The following is a 25,083-nucleotide window of genomic DNA, read 5'->3' on the forward strand; positions in this document are numbered from 1 at the left end:
GAATTGCCCGCATTCATGTTCTTCCCCATGGCGGGCATCGGATCAGGGAGCTGTTCAGACGCAGAATTGGCGGGAACGCTATAGCATGGATATATGTAGAAGATAGCCTCATGAGCAGGGTAATGAATCCCCTCAAAAATGTATATTGCCGATATAAGTGTCGAAGTTTGTAACGTTGTGAACTGGATATCTTATATCAAGGTAAACCGAAGCTGTTCATGTGCGTCCAAATGTCGACGGTGTTAGTGGAAATGGTGAGCATTAGCATGTCGCTCGTATTATATATATATATATATATATCTCTTACAGACGAACTACCAATATACAAATGACCAAGGATGTTTTGGCCGCGCAGACGGGGGAAAGAGGAAACGGAAAATACATGATAGGGAGAAGAGACAAAGGCCACCTATCGCTTCGGTCTGTCCAACTAGGCAGTATCTTCTCCCCTTATAACCCTTCCCGCCGCCCTATTTAGCAGCCGAGGACGAGCGGGAAGAGGCCTTGCGGCTGGCAAGGTAGCCGTCGACGATGCCGGGGACCACGGCGGCGGCGACAACACGGAGGCCCTTCTCGCCGAGCCAGGGGGACGGGTGGTTGCGCAACTTGTAGGCGGCTTGGGCGCCAGACTGGAGGGCTACGCGGACGGCGGTGCCGAGGGCGGCGTATTGCGCTGCTTTTTGGGCCTTGGCTGTAGTTTTGGGCTTGGCCCTGGTCTCGGTTTTGGCGTTGGGCTTGGCGTTGGGTTTGGTGTTCGACCGGGGTTGGGGGCGTTGATTCCCGATGTTCGGGTTGGGTTTGGTGTTGGTGTTGGTGTTGGCGTTGGCACCGTTGGCGGAGGGGCCCTTTGTGGTCGGGTCGGGGCGAGGGTAGTGGACTGGAGGGGGAGGGTGGTGTCCGTGGACAGGGGGAGCCTGGTGAGGTGGCCCAGGGGGAGGGTAGGGCTGGCAGTTGCCAGGCTGGGGATTATATGGTTGATTATATGGTTGATGATATGGCTGGGGGTTATAGGGCTGGCGATTGCAAGGCTGGCAATTATAAGCCCGGTGGTTGCAGTGACGACATATGCAGTGCTGGCAGTTGTGGCACCAACAGGGACTGTTGTAGCCGCTGCTCGGGGCGCGACATCGGGGACGGGCTCGTGGTCTGGGCTCGGAAGTTGTCGGTCGAGATTTGACTCTGGTTGGATGACGGCGGCGAGGGCGGAACTCGTCATCATCCTCGCTGGTCTCGTCGTCGTTGTTGCCCCCGTTCCTTGGACGGCTACGCCGCATGCCGCAGCAGGAAGGGCCGGAGGAGTACCGAGGCTTGCGGGTGTAGCTTGCTCGTGGAGCATGTTCGCGGTCCCTATCCCACTCGTCGCCACCCCGACTCCTGTTCCGGGTCCGGGTCCGGGTCCGACCGCGAATCTGCTTGCGGCCGCCTCCGGGGTCGCGTCCTCTCCGATGACGCCGAGTTAGTTCGTCCGATTTCCCATCGATACCACGTCGACTTCTTTTCTTTCTGTCATAGCCATAGTCACCGTCTGCATCCTGACGACTGGGTCGGGGCTCGTAGGAGTCCTCCGACTCTGAGCGTTGATGATGCGGTGCCATGGTTGTAAATCAGAGTGCGAACAACTGCGGAGGGCTGCTGCCAGGAATGCTCTTGGACCCGAGGAGACCATAACTATGAGAAGCAGAATATCACAAACCATAACAAACGAAAAGAGGGAAAGAAGAAGCTCTCATGAAGTACCAATCTGGGGATATCTTTTTCGTGCCCAGACCATGCGTTGAAACCTGAGATACAGCATGATCGTAGGTAGCATGGGGTATCGTCACAAGAGAATACCTAACTACCTTACTACCGATCGTCTGATCGGACACCTGTGTCCTATGGTAATGTGGTAATGTTCCCCGTTACTAGCAAGACAAAGCCTGAAGCCCGGGGAAGTTTACAACAAGAGACTGCATCGTTGCCACGCCGCCGCTAGCAGCTGAACGAACCTCTTGATATGTTTAGTATGACTATGACTGTATGAGGCACGGTTGGAAAAGCCAGCCACTTGATGAACGGAAAGAACAGACCCATGTTCTCGCGCCTGTGTTGTCGGGTCGATCATGTGTCTGACGTTGGAGGACGGCTGTCCTAAGGTACCTTGAGGTAAGGTATTCATGGTGAGACATCAACGATTTGATCATGTGCGGTTTTTCACCTCTCCCTGAACCAGCTTCGAGGGTTGGTTGGGAATTTCGAGAGCCGTCTCTTTCGAGGCCTCTGGGACCACTTCCCTCGCGTAGTACTTCGTACTTCGTACTTCGTGGCTTTCGTCTCAAACTCGGTAGCACCTTCCCCTTATCATCCCGCATCAGCACAAGCCACTCGAGGGCCACGGGACCCGCCACCATCCTACACAACATTGGCCCTAACCCGAACTGGGTTTAGCGGTGGCCTAGCGATTTCGCCTAGGTATATACCTAGTTACTCACTCTCTCATCTACACGTGTGTTAAAGGCATGCGAGTACCGGCGGGGTACTTTATCAGCTGGAGTTTTCGACCGAAGACCGAGTATCGTCACGGATCAACAACGATCGCTATATTATTGGCCGCCGCCGTTATGAGTCTGGCTGCGACTTTTCTTCGCAAGCCGTTATCTTCCTATACGTTTTACACTCCTAGGATGCCACCTCTCTCCTTTTTTCCTTCTTCATTTTTCCCTTCGAAGGTGTCAGAATATTCTCATATTTATCGCCGTTCACGTCCTTTCACCGCCATCGAATTCATGTGCAGCTCGTCCAGGACGCGCTATCATCTCGCTCTTTATCTTGTCATTATCAACTATCTTGGGAGGTGGGGAAAAAAGAAATTGCCTTGCCGATTGGGCGGATTACAAACATGTCATGCCGTGAAGCACTTCTTGCTCTAGCCGGCCTATCAATCGGGGACTAGAACGTAATTATTTCACGGACTTCTTCGAGTCCAACAGACAGCTTGCTCCCCATGTCAGCATGTCAGCATGTCAACCCGTCTCGTCTTGGGGGGGGTTGGTGATAAGGGTGCAGGCGCGGCGTATAGGAAGGAGCTAGAGCAGACCGTCGCTGAGTTCCGCCGTGCGGAAGACGGAGATTGCCATGTGCACTTACGAAGCACACAATTCGCTATTGCAGATCTCGAACTGCCTGTAGTACAGCTGTTGAACAAGGGTCGCCTTGAATTATTACCCTGCAGGATTGGTTGCGCAAAAGGGGCCGGGCCGGGGTATTGGGATGTCCTGCATAACCGAAGCGAGGCAGCTCCAGGTGGTAATAATAGGCCGAAAGTCTTCCGTATCAACCATCACACACCTGATCGTATAAGAATTAAGAAGAGAAAAATTAGGTTAACCCGCAGCAATTAACAGAAAAATGATACAAAAACAAGAAGAAGAAAAAAGAAGAAAAAAGACAAAAAAAGTTGGAAGAGTTGCCACTCAGATAGGTGGACTGAAATGCGAAATATCCTCATCCCGTCTTTCTGTAAAGGGACATGGAGTACCTGACCCCAAGGCGATTAAAGGTCCATAAGTCTTCTCCACGCCAAAACTCTGGTTACGCTCTTACAGCATTCTTATCCTCCGGACCAGGTTTCGGCGGACTCCACCGACCCATTCCCCTTGCCCCTAAGCGTCTACCTTAGTCCCGGCCGGGCCCAGGATCGATAAGTGATTTGGGCCAATAATGGTTCAAGGACATCACACTCAGCGATAAAAGGTATTGCTTGTGTTGATGGACTCCATAAAAAGTGGACGATTTCTTCGACTTGCGTCTTCGTCCCGTAATGTAGTGAAATTCAGGCCAGGCTTCGAGCACCTTCACTTTAAGACTTTAAGGTATAGAATACTGGTCTTGTCTTCGATCTTTCTACTCCTAGATTGACCGGCTATACATTGGCTCTTTTTTTTCTCTCCTTTTTTTCTCTCTCTCTCTCACCGTTGGGTTGTCTCCTTCAGATTAGAAGGCCATCTCAAACCCGAAGTCCGCGTGTTAGTTAGCGTCCTTTTCCCGACCGACCCCGGATACAACGCGCACACGACCAACGCCCCGCCGCCACGCCGCCCCGGTTCACCCCGCTAACACCTAACACCTCCCTCACTCACAGCCGGGGGTGGAAAGAAAAAGCCGAACGGAGGAAAAAAAAAAAAAAAGGGATTGGAATTGGAACTTGTTCACATCTTCCCTCCCCGTCTTCGCGACAACTTCCTGGCGCATCATTACCTGGCGCAGCATCGCAGCATCAGGCCAACCTCTTCTTCGTTCATTCACCATGGGTTGGGCTGAGAAGATCAACAGGAAGGTGGCGACCACCTTCCTCGGAAGATGGTTCAAGCTCGAGGGTTCCGGTCATGTCAGTTCCCCTCAGTCTCTCTTCTCCCCTTCAGCCCGTCTGCAAAGCAGTGGCGCGACGACACTGTGAACTTTAGCGCCCCCCCCCCCCCCCCCTTCTCCTGGTGCTAACGAGTTGGCTAACGAGTTGCCTCCACCACAGCCGAGAGAGCGCAAGGGCTCGTACTTCCTGACCGAGATCCGCGCCGGCATCATCACCTTCTTCGCCATGGCCTACATCATCTCCGTCAACGCTTCCATCATCGCCGAGTCCGGCGGCCCTTGTGTCTGTAGCAATGGGCCCAACAGCGACGATCCCTACTGCCAGGTCAACGACGACTACCTCGTGTGTAAGAACGAGGTCAGGCGCGATCTCGTCACCGCTACGGCTGCCATCTCGGCCCTGACTTCCTTCTTTCTCGGTCTCGCCGCCAATATGTGTGTTTTGTTCACTCTCCGCCTCCAGAATCATTCATCCTGCTTGCTGCTGGAATGCTGGGAAGACTCCCCCTTCTGACTTACTCTCTCTCTCTCTCTCGCAGGCCTGTTGCGGCGAGTTGTGGCATGGGTCTGAACGCATATCTTGCTTATGATGTGAGTTTCCTTTTAATGGTCACCCTCGCCGGTCTTGTCTTGACCCCTGGCTTACCCATCTCCTCTCCCCCGTCTTAGGTTGTTGGGCCTCACGGTTCCGGTCGTGTCCCCTACGAAGTCGCCATGACCGCCATCTTTATCGAGGGCTTCATATTCCTCGCCTTGACCCTCTTGGGCATGCGACAGTGGCTTGCTCGTGCCATCCCCCGCCCTATCAAGGTCGCCACCGGCGTCGGTATCGGCCTCTTCCTCACCATCATCGGTCTGACCTACAGCCAGGGCATCGGCCTCATCAGCAGCGGCACCGGCACCCCCGTCACCCTCGCCGGATGTGCTCCTGAATTTATCCTCCCTGATGGCACCTGTCCGGGCGCCCAGAGGATGCGCAGTCCCACCATGTGGGTTGGCATCTTCTGCGGCGGCATCCTCACCGTCATGCTCATGCTGTACCGCGTCAAGGCCGCCATCCTCATCGGCATCATCCTCGTCAGCATCATCTCCTGGCCTCGTGGCACTCCCGTCACCAACTTCCCCTACACTCCGCAGGGCGACAGCAACTTCGAGTTCTTCAGACAGGTCGTCGCCTTCCACCCCATCAGCCGCACCCTCGTCGTGCAGCAATGGGACGTCTCCGAATACGGCTCTCAGTTCGCCCTCGCTCTCATCACCTTCCTCTACGTCGACATTCTCGACTGCACCGGCACTCTGTACTCCATGGCTCGCTTCGCCAGCCTCATCGACGAACGCACCCAGGACTTCGAGGGCTCCGCCGTCGCCTACATGGTCGATGCCATCGGCGTCTCCATCAGCTCCCTCTTCGGCACCTCGCCCGTCACCGCCTTTGTGGAATCCGGCGCCGGCATCTCGGAGGGCGGAAAGACGGGCATCACCGCCATGGTGACCGGCATCTGCTTCTTCATCTCCATCTTCTTCGCCCCCATCTTCGCCTCCATCCCTCCCTGGGCCACCGGCTCCGTCCTCGTCATCGTCGGCTCCATGATGATGAGGGCCGTCACCGAGATCAACTGGGGCTACCTGGGCGACGCCATCCCGGCCTTCCTGACCATCGCCGTCATGCCCTTCACCTACTCCATCGCCGACGGCCTGATCGCCGGCATCTGCAGCTACATCCTCATCAACACCCTCGTCTTCCTCATCTCCAAGCTCAGCCGCGGCCGCGTCGTTCCCTACAACCACGCCGACAAGGATCCCTGGACATGGCGCGTCCCCGGCGGTCTGCTGCCCGGCTGGGTCACCCGCCTCGCCCGGGGCAAGAAGGACTTTTGGCGCCCTTACGAGCAGGAGCGCGAGGATGTTGTCCAGGAGACTGTCGCCCAGGAGCCCGCCGACGGTCATGTCAAGTATGATCGTACCGCAAGCTCCGACCTGAACGAATCTCCCGACCCTTCTCGGGAGAAGGACCTTGGTGAGACGGCAACCTCGCCTCATCGTACGAAATCCAACTGAGGGATGACCATGGTTAGGCATGGTCATGGGTCGTAAGGGTCATGGGCATGGGTCGTAAGGCCTGTCCTCCCGGCTCGGGTTGTTCCCGTTATTTGTGCTCCCTTGTTTTAGGGGGGTTGTTATTGTTGTTGCTATTTGACCTTGCGTATCCGTCTTCGGCTTGGAAGGCCTCCTACCCTCCATGGTTTCTCTTTTGAATGAGTGATGCGTTTACCACCATATAGATGTGCCAGGGCGTCGAGAGAAGACACGCTGTTAATATACCCCCCCACCCTGATATGAGTTTCTCTGAATGTGAATTCTTGGAGGCGATTTATGGACCATTGCGTTTGTTGCTTTCCGCACGAGTAAACTGTACGGTACGGTACCTTTTGAGGCATCCAAATCCCTTGTCGTAAGCGGACCTCCTGGCAGACGGAACGGCAATACCAGACACGATTTGAAAATCTCTGAAATTTCTACGTTGCATTTGTGTACACCTCGGGACCAGCAGGATTGAGAGAGTGTTGTTTCGGTTTCATATTTCGACCACATGTAATCCAAAGGATTCACTGAACGCTCCGACTACCAACATATGACAGCCATGCGCAAGCCGATTTATGCAAGTCTAGGTAGATCTCAGGTCCAAATAGAAGGATTTATATCGCCATCCATCCGGGGATAAATTCTGTGGACAAAAAAAAAAAAAAAACCAGTTTGGTTGATGAGCCGGCGTCTATTTCTTCCTTTCCTGGCCCTCCACTCTCCTGCCAGATTGTATACAAACGGGGCCAGTCCCCGTTCCCCATGAAGAGATCATAGCCTTTCGGCCTGGCTCGCAGCCTTCCATCATCCGATCCTTGACAAAAGCTTTTACACATACAGCCCCTACATACTCACGAACCCCCTCTTCATCCCCCCAACAAACCCCCAACCCCCAACCCCCAACCCCCAACCCCCAACCTCACTCTATGCGTTCTTCGCTTGCCTCTCGGCCTCGAGTTCCCTCTCCGCCTGCCGGTAGTACTTGGCCGTATCGACACCATGCTGGTTGTGGTTGACAAAGTTGAACCACGGGACGACGCCCATGAAGAGAGCCGAGTAGCGTGACTGCCGAGCGGCAACACCCTGCATGTGCGGCGTCAGGGAGCTCTCCCCGTATAGCGGCTCGCCGGCCTTGACCTTGTCAACCATCTCGCGCATATCCATCTCGACCTCGCGGGCGTTCTCGGTGGCTCCGTAAAACCGTACTATAATAAATACCTCTGTCAGCCTGCATTCTGTGGTTTTGGGGAAGAACTAGGGGACAATAAAGAATTATAATTATCCCCAGCCCTGCAATCCCGGACACCCCGCCGGCGATATGGGCGAGGAAAAGAATTCTGTCGGATAGGGTGTCGGTGAACGTACGAGCTGAGCGCTGGTAGAAGTAGAGGAAACCGCCGGTAAGGCCGATAGCAGTAACGAGACGCATGGCCGGGGGGAAACCGCCCTTGCCTACATGTGAAGGGGCGAATCGCTCGAGGGTCAGGAGGGCGGCGGGTCCGAAGGCAGCGGCGACAGCGCCGTGGGCATAGTCCGATGGCCGAGCATATCGAACGACACGCTTAAAGTGCCTTAAGTGCCAGTAGTACAATTAGTGGTGCAACTCTTTCGTCTTCTGCTTCTGGGTCGGCGTTGGACGCGGATAGCATTCTTACGGGTCATTGTCGATGAGCTGAAGAGAAAGGGGGGGTCAGTCGGAAGAATCTCGAAATGGAGCCATTGGCGGGCGTGTACATACCGGATAGTCGCTCTGGATAGGCTTGGAGGGAATAAAGGTGGGATTCTGCGTGCTCGACATGGTTGCGGTCGACACTTCGCCGTATAGATACCTTAATGACGACCAGAGACCGGAATCTTGATGTCGTGAGATGCAATTCCCGAGGCAGGTCGTCAAAGGTGCGATTGCGGCCTGAGGCAGAGAATTCATTGGCAAGTACTTTGTCTTTGTACCTTATCTTTCTAGGTACCTATGTACGGTAAGGTACCTTAGGGCAATCCCTCGATGCAGACCATCTCTTAGCCGGTAGAGGTACGTACCGTACTTTCCATACGCGTACCCCAGATCAATTAAGACGCGACCAAGAGATACGCGGACCAACACCAAGATAATCGTTACAGTCAATTAACCCCCTCTCTGTCTTTATACGGATAAAGTAGTAGTAAGAGTCGACAATTCGTTTTCACTGCGACATAAACGACGCATGACAATATGACAGCAAACTCTGCAACAAGACCAAGTCTTGATGATCTTGACAATTACCATGTCAACCTGGATGATGACCCCTTCCGCTCCCCCAGTCCACTACGCCAAAACGACACCGAATCCAAGAAGCGCAAGAGCGATGGCCTCGGCATCGATGAAGAAGTCGACGTAACAAAGCGTGCCAGAGTCCCTCGCGTGAAACTCGACGAGACCCGCCTCCTCTCGGACGACGGGATTCCCAAGCTCCGCAAGCGTGCCGCTGGGCTGAAGTTCAAGGGCAAAGGCCACGAGGTACGACGCCACTCGGTTTTGCATTATGTCCCACGCCCGGCTGTTGTCGTATCATTTTACCATCATCATCTTGATCGTCATCATCACACAGTTTCTCACGCTCTAGTTTTCATCCTGCAGTTCTCCGACGCCGCCCGCCTCCTCACATTCTACCAGTTCTGGCTAGACGACCTCTTCCCCAAGGCCAAGTTCCTCGACGCCCTCGCCATGGTGGAGAAGGCGGGCCACAAGCGCGTCCTGGTCAGCAAACGCGCCGAGTGGATAGACGAGTGCAAGCCCCGCGCGTCCGACGAAGCCGATCAGGACGACAACCCCCTGGCGAACGCGGAAGCAGCAGAGCCAGCAGTACCAGCGGTGCGATCTGAGCCACGACCGAATCACCAGAACCTACGACCTGCCGCCGAAAACGAGCGAACGAAAAGACCACAAGCTGCACAACCAAGAGATGATAATGACGATGGCATACCTGACGACGAGGAAGATCTTTACGCCGCCACCCCGCGAAAGAACAAGCCCGCCCCACGACGGCTGGTGGACGACGAGGAGGACGATGAAGACGACCTAGAGGCTCTCATGGCGGAAGCTGATGCTGGGACGCGGCGACAAACAGAGACACGGCCACAGGCAGGGACCACGGACTTTGCAGATACTGGTTCTCTGCACCCCGAACCAGACCGAGGGCCCGATGACGACGAAGAAGCGGCCATGGCGGAGATGGAGGGGCTGTGGTGAACACTCTCTCCATCGAGGAGGTGTGGGACCAAAACGGAAAACCTTCAAATCACCATGACATGATGATATGAGATAGGCTTTTGGAGTTTGTTAATTAGAAACGGATACACTAGAGGTAGAAAGTCACCTTTTCGCGGTCGAGACCCTGCTGCGTGGAGCAACTTGAAAGTCATGCTTATCTTCTCGGTGGATTCACTGGAAGATAACTTTGTTTTGTACTACCTACCTATCTAACCACGCGGCGCTATCTGGCCCACTGCCATCTACCTTAGGTATCTATCTACCTTAGCCTAGGATGCCGTACTCAGGCGAATATCCCGCATGCCACCACTCCCATCGTATGCGAACAAGTAAGCTTCATTACGAATACCATTTCGAAGACTCGATACGAATCCCAAACCAGAAGCGTGGTATTCTCTGACGATCCCGTCTTCTTGCTCCATGTCTCGCCTATCTGCATTCAGTGATCACGAGTTGAGGACATTCGCAAAAGAAAACGTATCGCTGTAGTGATACGTGAATTTTGTAGGCACAGAGTCAGACCGAACTGATTTGATTCGGACCATTTCATAATGTTACATGCCAGAACACGCCTAGCTGGACAGTTGATGGACGAATAACCCTCTTTGCGCCTGTCGATACCAAATGGTCATAACCCAATTTTGCCTCGCATCATCCCGACCACCTGTGGTCATCAAACCCGAATTTTAACATGAGCGTCGTAAGCATCTCTCTCCTCCCTAAGCCGCCGAAACGTTCTTCTTGCGTTTCGTAGGCGCTTTGGTACTAGTCAGTAGTACGACTGATCCGGTTGGTGTATGGGCTTTCGTCTCGGGATGGGGGTCGGGTAAAATCCCTTGCCGCATCATCTTGCGCTCCTCGACTCGAAGAGTCCAGAGCAACGTCAAGAGAACCTCTCTAGAGGGGAACGGGGTGCCGTCGAGCCACGTCAGCGTTGGCTGAGAATCGCCTCGCGTCACCGGCCAAGCGGCCCCCATACCCCCAACCCGATCCTCGAAGCCCTCAGACACCAACCGCAATGCCTCCATCGTCGCATCCATAAGGGGACGCGCCAGAGTGGGGCTGCAGGTTAGAATTTTCTGAAGAGACTTGAGTCTCAGGGTAAGGGGCGTGGTGGCCCATGATCGGGTCCGCCGGGCGCTTCTCTGCTGCCGCGTTTGTGGTGAGAGCTGCCGCGTTGACCTCGTCGTGGAGGAAGTCGTTGATGTCGAACGGGTCGACCGAGAAGAGGGACGAGTCACCAGCCAGATAATCGTCGTCATAATCGATTGATTCGGGGGAAGAGAGAAGCCCGCTTTCAAGGACAAAGCGATCTGCATCAAAGGTCTCTGACAGGCCGAGATGATTGCTGACGAGGTGATCATCAGCAGATGAAGGTGCAGATACAGAGCCCAAGTGGTCGTCTGCGAAATTGGCCGAGTCTCCGGACGCTCCTCCGACTGATGACACTGCAGGTCGCACAACATCGCTGCAGGACGTTGTGTCAGGTCGGAAGAGACGTCGATAGGCTCCGTCTTAATCGCATCGGCATCCTCGTGGATTTCGATCTCGTCCGCCTGTGGGGCGGGCGAGAGGGCGGGTGATAGGGAAGCGGGGTTGACGGTGGCGTTAGATTGGGTAATCTTGAGGAGATCATCTACTAGGGAGATCGCCGAGTCGGCAGAAGGCCGCCGACCGTCTGGCGAGCCGAAGAGCTCGGGCAAGAGAGTCATCGAATTGTTCGAGGCGGAAAAATCAAGGGGGGCGGATGACCGGGGCATGACACCCGAGTCGCGTTGCATCTTGGCGAGCTCCTCCATCAACCTGGCATTGGCCTGCTGGGCGTGGTTCAGGGCCGCCTCGAGCTCCTTATTTTTCTTCTCGAGAGCCTCGACTTCGAGCCTCTTGCGTTCCCTTGATGACTGGGCAGCGCGGCGGTTACGGAGAACACGTTCAACACGCCGCTGTTCCTTTTCATCCTCCGTCTTGGCCCGTTTCCTAGCAAGTGGTGTTAGGCGCGATGAGTTCTTCAGGTCGGGGAGGGAGATTCAACACATCGACATACCTTGGGGGGAGATTGGTCTTGGGTTCGGGAAGAATCTGGCCCCACGACTTGCGCTTCTTTGTGGACTTCTTCTCGGACGTGGAGTCGGCACCCGGTGTGGAGGCGCCCGGTGAGGAGGCTGCCGGAGTGGCGGCGGAAGTAGTTGTAGGGCCGGGGGTCGTCATGCCGGCCTGGGTTGCGGCATGAGAGGCTTCCGGGGTTGCACGTGGTGATAGGATCTCGGAGGGATCTAGCGTGCCCGGCGTACCCGGCGTACCCGGCGAGAAGAGAGAGGTATACATGTCGGGGGGTGCGGAGAGGAGCGACTCGGTAGGCGAGCCCTCGAACTTGATCATGGGAGTGTCCCAGGTAGCCATGGTGAGCTGCGTGTTACTATTGTGTCGTTGATTTTCTCTATCTCTCCTCGATGAGGATGAATGACCTTGGGCAAGTCGTTGGTCAATGATTGAAATAAGAGAGCGGCCTAATCTGGCTGCCTAGAAGGACGACATCATGTCAAGGAGACTCCAATGAGTCAGCCAGGCAGGTCAATCGACAAATGCTAATGAAAGGTGACGACGAGTAAGCTTGGGGGGTCAGAGGACACGGTGTTCTGTTTGGATTGTTGGTGTGATCCAGACTCAGACTGGTGCCTGTTAGGAAGGGGCATGGGGCTCTTTATCATCGAGGACACGTTTCCGTTCAAGGGGGTTCGTGCCTGAGGCAGAAACCTTCCATAAGGGTAGATGGGTCCGAGCTGCGCCAGGAAAGGGAGTCGCGGAGCGATTCCCTTCCTGTTCTTTCCTATCTCTTCCCTTACAGGGTGGCTGGACCAGAAAAGTGGGGTCAGTATTATGAATAAGATTCCAGAAGGTGGGGATAGGATTGGGGCGACCTTCCTTCTGCATTAGGGAATACTTTATCATTATCACTGCATTATGAGGGAAACGTACCTACCCAGGTAGGCTCAGGGCGGGAAAGGGGGCGACAAAGCCCGCTGTATCGGCTGCAAGGGGATTCTGATGCGTTCCCCAATAGCCCAATCAGCATAGCCAATGATGCACCGTGTCTTGGTCGGATAGCGGAACAGCCCCATGAATCAGAAACGCCGAGAGGATCAACTTGGAACTTACAAAGTACGAACGAAGTACGGAGTCCAGGAGCAAGCCCCCTTTCAGGCGGCCCGGCCATTCAGGCGCCCCTAGGTCTTGATCGCAGCCACCACCTAGCTCCGGGTTGTGCAGAGTACGAACGGGGAGTGATTAAGATTACCAAGGTAGGTAGTACGAAGTAATGATAGGTACCTCCTAGCCTCTCCGAGGCTGACGGAGCTTGCAGGACCGAACAACCCGACGATAACAGAATCGACAACTACCTTACCGTGCCCATACCCATACCTCCACAACCACAATGGAATGGAATGATGCATGGGCTGTTGTGCCGATACGGAATGCTTACCGATCGAGATTGACGTGACTGGGGCTCCTGTTTTGTCGTGCCCGAGTATAGGTACGGATGGATAGCCTCTCAAATGAAGAGCCATTCATACATTGTTTGTTACATGGCAAATGACCTAGGTAATGTCGGCGAAATACGAGATCTGTCTTGGTCGTGGGACATTGGCTTACTCTCATAGCACAGGCTCTACGATTATCGTGTCTTCACATGGCTGACCACCAGCGGGCTACCTCTTGCATGGTACAACGTACGGCTGGCGGAGGTATGCCTCCAGGCTGGGCCCCGCGTTTATGTCCCGTGCACGCTACGGCACGAGTACCTTTGCACGGAGCACTCGGCACGAGTTCCGTTTCGGGTATCCGGGATAGGCCAATTTCACCTCACGCTCTCTCCGTGCCTCCGTCTCCCCGCCCTTGGCAAATGCTGTCAATTTCCCGCTCCAGATTCGAATCTGGGGTAGAATCTTTTAGAAGGGGAGATTTTGCGGAGTGTATGGGTATTGCCGCACTTTCATAGTCCACGTGATGGTTCTTCGAAGGAAGGAGAAGGGGAAAGCGTCAAGACGGACCTCTTGGCCTTCTTTCTCCCGTATTAATCTTTACCGGGACTTCCGAGAACGAAAAAAGTAAATCCCCCATAGAAATGTAAGTGAGTGCAGGTCATTACCATGCGGTTAATAAGCAGACGTCTACAAGACTTTATTATTTGCCCTAATATGCCCTAATCCACGTCAATTACTATAGGGACTTAATAGGGAGACCTCACGTTTAATATCAAGACCTCATATATGATATTTCAGTGGGGCCACGACTCCACCGCCAAACTACATAGGTACCACGCCTATTCTATATATATATATTATATAGAAAATCGCAGGCGACATTATAAACAACTTAATCTCATCACTCAATCTCTATCCTCAAATCTTAACACTCACTCAAATATTGGCCCTCGACTCCAACTATCTAATATCGCTGCCTACGCCGCCTCTATCTACTATTGTGGTGTTTTGGGCGGTTGGATTCAGAGTTACGGTGTAGGAAGTAATACGTTAAGGTTTACGATATCACCTGCGATTTTCTACATAATGTGCACATACAAAATAGGTGTGGTATATATGTATCTTGGCGGTGGAGCCATGGCCCTACTAAGATATCACGTATGAGGTCTCGATATTGAAACGCGAGGTCTCCCTATTAAGTCCCTTACCATATCGCCTCTGCTTATGGGGCATCTCCGTCTCGAGAACTTTGTTAACCTCAGTTCTCGGGCTGGGGAGTGGATAAGATCCGTTGTGTCTGGGAGTTACGCATATTACTGCGTACGAAATAATTACACCATGGACCTGTGTCGCGAAGTCAGGTCGGAGTATGATGGTCATATTGCTCCCTTTACCCTTGCTGACTTCATGAACCCAAATTTGGTGTCAGCCAACGTCAGCGTCCTCCTTGCTTTGATGATCGTACTTCGTGAAAGAGGTACGGAGTAATATCACAAAGTACCCAGTCGTCGTGATTTTCGGTTGCAATGCTTCTCATCTTGCCAGCAATACGGAGGAGAGTAGTGTATTTAATAGTAACATCGTACCTATGTCCGTGACAGCTTTGGTCTCCCTGCAGAGTACTCGTGTACACTAAATAAAGGCTCTTTGCCACCACATACACGCACGCACTGCCCGAGTTCACATCGGACGTAAGAGCATTCGGTGTGATAAGCTAAGCCCTTGGGTCCCATATCTAAATATACTCGACCGAAACGATTATTATTATTATTATTTCGAAAAAAAAAGTAAAATAAATAAATAAGTCCTTACCTGCCCTAGTGGCGAGCGCTTGGACACCTCGTCGCGGTCTATTATTCGTGTCCGTTATGGCTGGCCTCGGTGCACGACAAAGGCGATGTCGCTTAGCTCGAGATACGCGCGATAAAGGGTGTGTCTAGTAGTTAGTGCTGCAGCAGACATGTGGCTCTGCCGGAAGTCACTGAAGTGACAAGAACCCTCGTCCACCGTGTGAAACGATATGTCGGTGTGACACGGTGAATCAATTATGGCCAGGGGGCTAACATGCCGACGGTGGACGGCTTATTGAACATTCTATAGTTGCCCCAGACAGCTCACGTTCCGGAGTACCATTGCTTCAGTCGGCTCTTCTACGGCTTGACTTGACACACAGTAGCCTTGTCTGGGCGATCAAAGCTCTCTGTAGGACGGAGGGTGGAACGGAATCTGATACGGCTACGACTTCACGACTGCTCGACCTTTCGTGGGTCTTGGCCCTTGGAACCCGGCTTCTCCAGAAGCTCGGTGTCTCCCACGGATCCTTGCCGACAAAACTGTGAACCCACATCACACTAGGTACCATGTAATACCTATACCTACCATGTTTCTGGGCGGCTGGTGTTAAGATTAGTCAGAAAACCTGCTCGATGTGGTCATGGAGGCACGAGATCATGGACAAGGCAACTTCTTGCACTCCGACATCTGTCATAAAAGGGCATCTGTCTTTTAATCCAAGGCGCGGATAGTATTTACTGTTACAGATGACTGCACACGATAATACCAAGGTACCCTTGTGATTCTGCTGCCCATATAATTTACCTACCTTCATACGTGGTGCACGTGTGGCAGGGAGTCCCATGGGATGTTTACGTCATACCCCGGCCCGGACGCCTTTGAATTGCCCCGCTGCCTTCAAGCTGAGAGCGGACCGACACCACCTGTCACCAGCTGTGAACCTCATGACCTGGAAATCCTGACCAACCAGAAGACTGGAATCATCATGGATGGAAGTCTAAAGCCTCACGAGGCGAATGTCAAGGCTACCAACCCTTCGCTGACATCTACCTAACTATCTCTAAACCTCGCTTCTTTCCACCACAAGCACTACGAACTTCAAGCTCGACTAATCATCGTTCAATCTCTGTTACCTCTAGTCCAGCGATCGACTCCGAGCCGACGACGAGAATTGCGCGAGCACTTTTTGCATCCCCCGTCGGATTGCCCCGCCTCTATCTATCTGCATCCCTACTTCGTCTTCGTCGCGAACATCATCTCCCTCAACATGGCGAACCGTCAACTCGCTCGTGATATGCAGGTCGAGTTCCAGGCCAGGGTATGTCCTGCCCGATATCTGATCCGCAACCCATGGCCCAGTCCACCGCTCACGTTTAGAATCCGAGCCGAATGACGACGTGGCTGACAATGGCCCTCCTTATCTTAGTTCCAAGCAAAGCAGGCGAGAAGAGAAGCCCAAAAGGCCGCCAAACAGGATCCCATCTTGAAGAAGCAAATCCAAGACGTATGTCCACCAGGGTGAACGAACCGCCGGTTTATAATACAGGACTGACACTCGCGTCTCTCCCATTTCAGTTGCTCAAGGCCGGCGACACTACGAAAGCCTACCAGAAAGCCAAGATGCTCCTCTCCAAGCAAGCCCTCGCTCAACAGATGGATCAGATGGCCGACATGGCCGAGCTCTCGGCTGCCCAGATCCAAGCAAACAATTCCATGAACCGCATGACCCACATGATGGGCCAGTCTTCCCGCACCATGGCCATGGCACAGAGGAATATGAACCCGGAGAAGGTAATGTCTATGCTGTTCTCACGTAGAAACAAATTTTCGTCTTCCTTTCTTTTCTTTTCTTTCCTTCTTGCGCGCGCCCCTGGCACGGAGGTCTGTCTACGGGATGGCATGGCTAACATTCGAATTTTTGTCGCCAACAGACCCTCGTCACCCTCGATCAATTCAAGCAGCAAAACGAAGAATATGCAATGTCCAACGGAATCTACCAGGACGCCATTTCTCAGTCCACCAGCGCCCAGGTTTCTGAAGACGCGGTGCACGAGCTCCTCGGAAAGCTGGCCGACGATGCCGGCGTGCAGCTCAGCCAGCAGCTCAATAGCGCCACCCCTGCCAAGGCCGAGCCCGCTTCAGCTACCACCGAGCCTACGGCCGAGGAGGAAGACGCCCTTCAGCAGAGGCTTCGCGCCTTGAGGGCTTGAAGGGAGACACATTTGCGTATGCGGCAAGCTGGCTTTTGCCTCGCGTGACCTTAATGACAATGCTTTTGGGATGATGACGATTTTCGATTTCACATCGGGTTGGTTTGATATGGCGTTCTTTTGTTCCCCGTCTTCTTCTCTCTTTTTAGGACTTCTCGGGTGGATAGGTTGCATTCGATGATGGTCTGAATACACCAAATAAATCTTATCATATCATATAGGTTGGCGATGGGAGATTCTTTAACCACTTTATTTATAAAAACTTTGGTTTTGCCGTCATGCCATGCCGGAAGATCAGGAGAGTATCAGCAACGGAGTTTTTCCGAGGATCCTTTACCTGTTATACCTAGATCCTACCTATGTCTATAACGTCTAATGTGGCCGAAAAACATACGTCTACATGTAGAGACTGGCCACGGCGGTAATATCCCGCTTGATCATCTCCTGTGCGGCCTGCATTTTTTGGTACAGCTCCGGGTCGCCGATGATGCGGGCCGCGTTCTTGACCTCACGGCACGTCTCGTCTAGCCGCGTGATGGTGCGAACGATAGTCCCCTCGAGAACGTCGGTCAGATCAGTGATGTTCTTGAAGCTCATGCCGCGAGCCCACTCGTAGACCACCTCCATGAGCCCGAAGCGGGGCCGTGACGTGAAGTCGTTGGAGTCGTCCGATGACAGGATCACCTGATGCACCGTCTGGACGTCGTTGACCTTCTCGCTGATAGCTATGATGGTCTTTTTCCCCCGCTCTAGGTTGGCCGTCAGCGCCGGTTCGCTCAGTGTCTTCTCCTGGAACACGAAGGCCGACAAGAGCGCTGCGATCTCGGCTGGTTCGTAATCCGCCAGCACATTGTCCAGAATGAGCTCCGTCAGGACAAGCTCGTCTCCCGAGTGGATCTCGCATGCCACTTTCCCCTTGAGCTGAATCCGTGAACTCTCATCGATGAACTGCAGCTCCTTCAATACCTGGATCCGTTGCTCATAGTCGGGTAGCAATTGCAGGTTCTGGCTGGCCAGGGTCTGCTGCAGTTGGGAAATATGCTCCTTGATGAGCCATTGGTCGTGGCACATGGCGAACTGGTAAAGGAGCGGACGTCAGCAAAACAGCTCGAAAGGATGCGGATTCATTAACCCAGAAATGTCCAATGTAGGGCAGCGACTTACATGCTTCACGAAGTGTGGGCAGTTCAGCGCGGGCGAGCTGCCCGCCGCCCGACTCGCGACGTTGCGCTTCTGAATGATCTCCTGCAGTGCGAGGCTCTTGATCTTCGACAAGTCTATTTCGTCCCAGAGGCTATCCCAGCTCCTACACAGCCCATGCGCTCGTGTTTGAGCGTTTCGGCGGTCCTCTTTGCCACGGAAGACTTCGGGAATGATCCCTTTGGTAGTGTAATTAGTGAGACACTCCACATCGCCTACGGGAATGTGTATGTTCTTGAAGTCGATATGTTTCTTGTTTTGTGGGAGCGCCGTGAAATGCTTTCGGAAGCCGGGGATAAAGGCTAGCAGGTCGGTCGAGTCTCGCGTCTCGCGCATTGTCTTGATCTCACAGACGTGGAGAGTCGGACCGCTTGGTGACGCCTTTAAGCTGGCCCCATCTGATAAGAGGATGCCGGCTGTCCTTATTCCGTCCTTGTTGAACACAATCAAACGTCCCTGGCTGAACATCTTACGGCCGAGGGGCAAGCCCAACAACGCTGTGTAGAGATTGGTTGTCAGTTGCCTGAAGTCCTCTGACGCCTGATGACATTCATCCATCGCCGCATCGCAAATGTCGCAGGCGTCGCGTTTGACCTTGGCCAAGTCAGCTTCAGACAGCTTCACGGCCTTTTCGTGTTCGGGGAGGAGTTGCTGGGTGGCGTGCTCAGAGAAGCTGCGCTTAATCATTTCTTCGATCTTGAGAGCCTCCACCCGCAGTAGGTTGAGAATCATGTTGTATGTCAGCCGGAACTGTGATCTGAGTTTCGACGGCTGGCCTAGGATCATCTTTTGCAGTTCGCTGGCGGGCGGGACCTCGTCCCCGCCGCCCGGGGGGACAATGATCACCGAGCCCACCGTGTCCAAGCCTCGTCTCCCCGCGCGGCCGGCCATTTGTGTATATTCTCCAGGAAGCAGACTGCGGAATGAGTGGCCATCGTGTTTCCGGTAGCCCGAGAAAACCACGGTCCTGGTAGGCAAGTTGAGACCCATGGCAAAGGTTTCGGTGGCGAAGAGCACCTTAACCAGCGTCTGGGCGAAGAGAATCTCGACCATCTCCTTGACGATGGGCAGCAGACCGCCATGATGTACGGCGATCCCTCTGGACAGCAGCTCCCGAAGCCTGATAATTTGGGGCAGCACCCGGTCTTCCGGCTTGAGTCGCGCGACCGACTTCTCGATGGTCATGTGGATGGCGCTTTTCTCCGAGGCTGTGCAAAAGTCCTGGTTGCTGAGCGCGTCGGCATTCTCCTCGCACCTTTTTTTGGAGAAAACGAAGATACAGGCCGGTAGCAAAGTGTTCTTCTTCAGATACTGGACCAGATGGACCCACAGAGTTTTGTCCTGAGCGGCGGATGAGAAGCCACCGGGACGTCCAGTACGCCCCGTATGCCCCGGAGCGTGGCTGGCACGTTGCACGCCTCGTCCCCGTTGCTGGTTGCCGCCGCCGCCGCCTCCCCTCGCACCCCCGCGTTGGGGGCCACCTCTTTGACCACCTCTCGGCCCACCGCGCTGCCCACCTCCGCCGCCCCGGCCAGCTGCAGCATTGTTCTCAATCTGCTTGGGCTTTTCTTTTCCTTGCAAGGCCAGATGGGCGTCCTTCCAACCTTTCTCGATGAATTTCTTGTCCGCGCTGACTATTTTATGGATGTCCTTGCCAGCCCAGAGGAAATGTTCCAACGGCACCGGCCGTTTGGGCGTAGAGATGACATAAATATCTTTTTGCTTCGTCCTACCGACCCAAGAGGCGAACTCGTGTGTGTTGGGGACAGTAGCAGACAACAAAATCAGGGAAACGTGCTCGGGAAGCATGATGATGACCTCTTCCCAAACGACGCCACGCTCGAAATCGTTGACATAATGGACCTCGTCAAAGATGACGAATTCGACGTCTCGGATGAGGTCAGCGCCTCTGTAGAGCATACTCCTCAGGATTTCCGTGGTCATGATGAGACAGCTCGCCTCGGGATTGATTTGAACGTCGCCGGTGAGAATGCCAACCTCGTCGAAGATCTGTCGGAAATCACGGAACTTCTGGTTGCTCAGAGCCTTGATGGGGGAAGTATAAATGGCCTTCGTCATATGCCTTGAAGCCAGCGCGATGGCGTATTCCGCCACAACCGTCTTTCCAGCAGAGGTGTGGGCTGCGACGAAGACCGAGTCGCCGTTCTCAAGGTGGTAAATAGCCTCCTTCTGGAAGGTGTCGAGCTCGAAAGGCCATTCCCGCGCCATGTCTGGAACAAGCTCCCTAAAGTTTGGAATATCTCTGTTGATGTCCACCATGTGCGCCCATTCGCGCCTAGCCTTACGCGCGCTCGACGACGCAAGCGTGCCGTGAGGCTCCAAGGCGGGAAACTCAACCGGCAGAATGGTGTCAATGTCGACGTCCTCGCCGTCTTCTTCCTCGGGAGACGTTCCGCCGGTGTCCCCATTGACTTGCCCGTCTGGCACAGCGTCGATTGTGGTCGGTGCTTGTTCGGGTTCCCGGTCAAGCTCCTGCTCAACGACCTGGGCTTCTTGGTCCGTTTTCTTGACGGTGAAGTCGATGCCTCTGCTCAATCCAGGTGCGACCTCAAGAAGGCCGCCATCGTTTCCAAGCTTGATGACTCGCTCCAGCTTGCCTGCAGAATTAAAATCACCCGCACCTCCAGCACTGCGGCGAAGCTGGTCCTCAAGTGCAGCGGTGGACTCGATGCCTTCTAAGCCGCCGGGAGCAAATGGGAAGAAGCCAGCGGCACCTCGAACAAATTCAGATCTACTAGCAGGCTTCCGCGAGAATGAGGTCGAATTCTTGGCTGTCGCGCTGTTGGCCGGCACAGTAACATTCTTGTAGCCTGTGACCCTGCCTTCGAGGCCATGACGCTCGAATCGAGTGACAGTTCGCGTCTGAGGGGGGGCAATCTTGAACAGCTCGGTGTAGTCGGTCGGACAATCCCAGCGCCTGATCATAGACAGCATTAGCAACGAAAACGGGGCGAATGGGGGCAAGGATAAGTAGTAACTGACTGCTGTAGCCCGTTGAGCCAGTCGGTTGAGAATGATGTGGACGGCGAAAGAAAGTCCTTTTCAAGATCATTCTTGAGCCCCTCCGCACTTCGGCGAGCTCGTTTGTGTGGGCGCTGCTCGAAAAGAATGTCGTCGATGTTGACTCCGTTCTCTTGAAGATGGAGCCCCTCTATGGCTTTGACCAGCTCGGCCGCCATGATGCTCCGAGGATTCTAGTCTCCGTGCGCTCACAGCGAGGAAGTTGGTCGGGATCACAAATATTTTTGTGGTTTATGGTTATCATGCCAAAGGCAAGATTCGTTTGTTTAAGGTACCTAGGGGCAAATCTGTAGGTCCTGTTGCCTCTGAGCGAGCTTGGTGTGAGTAACCTAAATGTCTTTCGTCATTAGGTAAGGTAAGAGAAGCCACCGCCCTACAGGTGTAGACGGGCCCCTACTGTTACTCGACGCAGCTCTCGGCTGGACGCCACAAGTTACCCCGCTAAGATAAACGTACCTACAAGGTACCGATAGCGCCTGTTCAAAGTATCTTCATCGCCTCCACCCCTTATTATTACCAACCCAATATCGGGGCCGCAACTTCTGATCCGAGAGATAAAGAATAAACGTCTTTTAACGTGCTTGAAGGCGATTGGAACAAAAAAAAAGACATACGACAAAAAAAGAGGGGGGTTAGACAGTTAATTCGTGACGAAAGTGGGATTCGAACCCACGACCCCTTGCGGGATTTGGAATAAGTACAACTTAAGCCAAACGCCATAACCCCTCGGCCATTTCGTCAACATCGTTTTTTTAAATTTCCCAACTTATACAGCTTATGGCTTGAGACCAAGCATTCTATCCTAGGTCCAGAACCATGGATATCGAAGTCATGCCGCTACGCACAAACGTCCGCAAAGCAGACGTCTTACCTGCCTCGGAGCAATCCAACGACAAAATCCCGCACCATCGCCTGTCTACGCTCCTGGAAGGAGGGATTCCCGGCTTATTATGTCTGATTGTTGAGCCTTAAAAGTCTCTGCGTTTTTGACATGTTGCCTACCTATCTATGCAAGCATTGTCGAGGTCATATTTCGTTCATAACACATCTTCATCCCGGCTTTTCTTTGTAGAGGTGACAGGCGACTGGCGAAGATACTGACGACGGATGTCGAAGAACAAAACGGCGCGTACTTTGTTGTTGCAGGTAAAGATGTTCTAAAATATAAAGTCCAAAAGACGGCCCCATCAGTGGCGGTTCTGTCCCGTCCCCGTAAAGCTGACTTTCAACTACGCCCAACTCGAAGAAATCAAGAACACCCAGACATGAAGCCAACGGCATGAGTGTGTATATGGCGACGTAGCATACAAAATACAATTCCGTCCTGCTCAGACAAGGCGCTTACGGCCCAGTAACAGTATCGAACATCCCCATTGTGCACTCCCAGTCGCAAGTCTCCAACCACACGTCTCCCCTTTCCGCCCCAAAAATGATTTCTGACCCACGCTTAGACGCGGAGCATCTTGGCAATATAGCTCTCGATCAGAGGCTCCGAAGGGAAGCTCATCTCCTCGAGCTTCTGGGCGTAGGGAGTAGGCACCTCAGCACCAGTGATGCGCTGGGCGGGGGAATCGAGGTAGTCGAAAGCGTATTCCATGGTCAGGGCAAGAATCTCGGCACCAACGCCGAAGGCCGGGAAGCCGGACTCGACGCACACCAGGTGGTGGGTCTTCTTGACCGACTGGACGATGGTCTCGACGTCGAGAGGCTTGACGGATCGAAGGTTGATGACTTCGGCCTCAATGCCGTAGTTCTTCTTCAGGTTCTCGGCGGCCACCAGGGACTGGCCCACGCAGCGAGACAGCGACACGATGGTGATGTCCTTGCCGACGCGCTCAATCTTGGCCTTGCCGAAAGGAAGGACGAAGTCATCCTTCTGGGCAGCCTCGGACATGGGGAAAGACTGGCCGTACATGAGCTCGTTCTCCAGGACGACGACCGGGTTGGGATCGCGGATGGCGGCCTTGAGAAGACCCTTGGCATCCTCGGCGCTCCAGGGCGAGACGACCTTGAGACCGGGAATGCTGCCGTACCACGCCGAGTAGTCTTGGGAGTGCTGGGCGGCGACACCGGCGGCGAAACCGTTGGGGCCGCGGAAGGTGATGTTGCAGGGCTGGATACCGCCAGACATGTAGAGGGTCTTGGCCGCAGAGTTGACGATCTGATCGATGGCCTGCATGGCAAAGTTCCAGGTCATGAACTCGCACTGGATGAAGCTTGGAGTTAGCGGCGAAAATGGACTTTGCCCAGAGAGCATGGATGATGCAGGGATTCGAAGAAGCAGACTCCCTCGAGCCCTCGAGTGGCCACGGTCCGCCATTAAAAAGAGCAATTGACTGGCGGCTGCGCCTTAAGAAGGTAAAAGACTCACCACAGGGTGAAGGCCGCTGAGCGCAGCACCGATGGCCAGACCGCAGAAACCCTGCTCCGTGATCGGAGTGTCGATGATCCTCCTCTCGCCAAAGCGATCGAGCAGTCCCTTGGTAACCTTGTACGCGCCATTGTACTGGGCGACCTCCTCTCCAAGAAGAAACACCTTATCATTCGCTTCGAGCTCCTCCGCCAAAGCCTCGTTCAGAGCGTCTCGAACGGTGTATTCTTTGGTGCCCTTCGCGTCCGAATACGTCCTCGACTGGATGGCGGAAGCGACTGGCCGGGCGGCAAATTTCGACAGGGGAGTAAGATGGGAGGCAGCGGAAGGTCTCAGGGCAGCAGCCCTCGAAGATGCTGCCAGGCGAGCTGCGGGACGGAGGAGTCGGGACATGGCTGATGGAAGGATGGAGGCTGTGGTCCTGTTTTCTTTTTTCTTTTTTCTTTTGTTGGGAAGAGGAATTTGGTGTCAAGACAGAGAAAGAAAGGTAGAAAAACTAGGCCAACGTGAAAAAAAAAGAAGATTAAAGATGGGATTGGCAATCCCGAATGAGATGGACACCGGCCGTCGACAAGAGGTGAGCGTTGTGGAAGAGAAATTGCGGCACGATGAGAAGCTGTCGAGGGAATTTTGGAGATTGGTCACCTAAGTGGACAGCTTTTTTTGCTGAGCTATCTATGAGGCCCCAACTTTTACTGCAGCGCTCCGGTCCGTTGATTTGCGGCGGGCTCTTCTGTTGGTCCAGAGGGAGCTAGAGGACCTGGATTACCACACTAGACTTTGTTGGGATTAGAAGAATTTTCGTTCCTTCCTGTAAAGGATTGATTATATAATCACTTGGACCTTGGCGAGACCAACATTTTAAGGGTCCCCATTTTAACTTGCCCCTGATTTCGAGGAACGGCTGTTGCTGTGTCTACTCCGTAATACTAATTACCGCCTGTCATCTCCACTTTGTCCTGGGTTCTTTTCCTCACCAGCCGTATCTGTACAAGCTGTACGGAGTACGAACTGGTACTGTATTTTACTCTGTAGGGCTGGCAAGCAATAAACGTCCATGTAAGTGGGACTTATTTAGCACAAGGTAAAAGGGTCAACTGTCCAGGAGCAAACAAGTGTAATCTTTGACCTGCGTTTATTTCTCATATTCTCTTCGTATTAGGACTAAAAGAATGCTTCTTATTGTGCGGCGTTTTATATTAATACAGCAACTCATAGAATATACACAAGCAATCTAAATAACTTCCTCTACTAGACACCAAAGATAGGGTGAAGTGTCCTTGGTCGTTAGCAGATCTCTGCTGCTTT

At 53.6% G+C, this 25,083-nt stretch overlaps 9 protein-coding genes and 1 non-coding gene across 10 annotated transcripts; 4 read left to right on the forward strand and 6 right to left on the reverse strand.

The window, feature by feature from the left end:
• Positions 1 to 350: 350 nt before the first annotated feature.
• On the reverse strand, positions 351 to 1,595 carry SODALDRAFT_351784 (hypothetical protein; the record flags this gene model as incomplete). Its single annotated transcript, XM_028613556.1, has 2 exons — positions 351 to 877; positions 1,193 to 1,595. The coding sequence occupies 2 exons, from the start codon at positions 1,593 to 1,595 to the stop codon at positions 471 to 473; spliced, it is 810 nt and encodes a 269-aa protein (XP_028465324.1). The 3' UTR covers positions 351 to 470.
• A 2,562-nt stretch (positions 1,596 to 4,157) lies between these two features.
• Positions 4,158 to 6,681, forward strand: SODALDRAFT_334630 (hypothetical protein). Its single transcript, XM_028612261.1, has 4 exons — positions 4,158 to 4,366; positions 4,508 to 4,782; positions 4,887 to 4,938; positions 5,017 to 6,681. The coding sequence occupies exons 1-4, from the start codon at positions 4,286 to 4,288 to the stop codon at positions 6,403 to 6,405; spliced, it is 1,797 nt and encodes a 598-aa protein (XP_028465325.1). The 5' UTR covers positions 4,158 to 4,285; the 3' UTR covers positions 6,406 to 6,681.
• A 664-nt stretch (positions 6,682 to 7,345) lies between these two features.
• On the reverse strand, positions 7,346 to 8,229 carry SODALDRAFT_313745 (NADH-ubiquinone oxidoreductase 21 kDa subunit; the record flags this gene model as incomplete). Its single annotated transcript, XM_028609245.1, has 4 exons — positions 7,346 to 7,634; positions 7,795 to 8,000; positions 8,085 to 8,101; positions 8,168 to 8,229. Coding segments are annotated over 4 exons (566 nt in total), but the record flags the coding sequence as incomplete, so codon positions are not given.
• Positions 8,230 to 8,638: 409 nt separating this feature from the next.
• Positions 8,639 to 9,655, forward strand: SODALDRAFT_379972 (Swi3-domain-containing protein; the record flags this gene model as incomplete). The annotated part of the gene is made up of 1 exon (XM_028615080.1): positions 8,639 to 9,655. The coding sequence occupies one exon, from the start codon at positions 8,639 to 8,641 to the stop codon at positions 9,653 to 9,655; it is 1,017 nt and encodes a 338-aa protein (XP_028465327.1).
• A 1,023-nt stretch (positions 9,656 to 10,678) lies between these two features.
• Positions 10,679 to 12,340, reverse strand: SODALDRAFT_351788 (hypothetical protein; the record flags this gene model as incomplete). The annotated part of the gene is made up of 3 exons (XM_028613557.1): positions 11,721 to 12,340; positions 11,154 to 11,653; positions 10,679 to 11,124 (listed from the first exon to the last, which is right to left on the reverse strand). The coding sequence occupies exons 1-3, from the start codon at positions 12,074 to 12,076 to the stop codon at positions 10,679 to 10,681; spliced, it is 1,302 nt and encodes a 433-aa protein (XP_028465328.1). The 5' UTR covers positions 12,077 to 12,340.
• Positions 12,341 to 16,151: 3,811 nt separating this feature from the next.
• Positions 16,152 to 17,541, forward strand: SODALDRAFT_334633 (hypothetical protein). Its single transcript, XM_028612262.1, has 4 exons — positions 16,152 to 16,270; positions 16,379 to 16,456; positions 16,528 to 16,743; positions 16,884 to 17,541. Exons 1-4 carry the CDS (start codon positions 16,220 to 16,222, stop codon positions 17,160 to 17,162), a joined length of 624 nt encoding a protein of 207 aa, XP_028465329.1. The 5' UTR covers positions 16,152 to 16,219; the 3' UTR covers positions 17,163 to 17,541.
• SODALDRAFT_334634 (DSHCT domain-containing protein) lies at positions 17,392 to 21,697 on the reverse strand. Its single transcript, XM_028612263.1, has 3 exons — positions 21,366 to 21,697; positions 18,327 to 21,300; positions 17,392 to 18,239 (listed from the first exon to the last, which is right to left on the reverse strand). Exons 1-3 carry the CDS (start codon positions 21,560 to 21,562, stop codon positions 17,559 to 17,561), a joined length of 3,852 nt encoding a protein of 1,283 aa, XP_028465330.1. The 5' UTR covers positions 21,563 to 21,697; the 3' UTR covers positions 17,392 to 17,558.
• A 355-nt stretch (positions 21,698 to 22,052) lies between these two features.
• SODALDRAFT_t143 lies at positions 22,053 to 22,144 on the reverse strand. Its single transcript has one exon. It is a non-coding gene; the product is annotated as a tRNA-Leu (tRNA).
• Positions 22,145 to 22,220: 76 nt separating this feature from the next.
• On the forward strand, positions 22,221 to 22,759 carry SODALDRAFT_361236 (hypothetical protein; the record flags this gene model as incomplete). Its single annotated transcript, XM_028614346.1, has 4 exons — positions 22,221 to 22,318; positions 22,477 to 22,543; positions 22,651 to 22,687; positions 22,737 to 22,759. 4 exons carry the CDS (start codon positions 22,221 to 22,223, stop codon positions 22,757 to 22,759), a joined length of 225 nt encoding a protein of 74 aa, XP_028465331.1.
• Positions 22,463 to 24,504, reverse strand: SODALDRAFT_334635 (transketolase). The gene is made up of 2 exons (XM_028612264.1): positions 23,776 to 24,504; positions 22,463 to 23,610 (listed from the first exon to the last, which is right to left on the reverse strand). The coding sequence occupies exons 1-2, from the start codon at positions 24,166 to 24,168 to the stop codon at positions 22,852 to 22,854; spliced, it is 1,152 nt and encodes a 383-aa protein (XP_028465332.1). The 5' UTR covers positions 24,169 to 24,504; the 3' UTR covers positions 22,463 to 22,851.
• Positions 24,505 to 25,083: the final 579 nt, after the last annotated feature.

Source organism: Sodiomyces alkalinus (genome assembly GCF_003711515.1).
Source record: "Sodiomyces alkalinus F11 unplaced genomic scaffold SODALscaffold_7, whole genome shotgun sequence".
In the NCBI taxonomy this organism is placed as follows: Eukaryota; Fungi; Ascomycota; class Sordariomycetes; order Glomerellales; family Plectosphaerellaceae; genus Sodiomyces; species Sodiomyces alkalinus.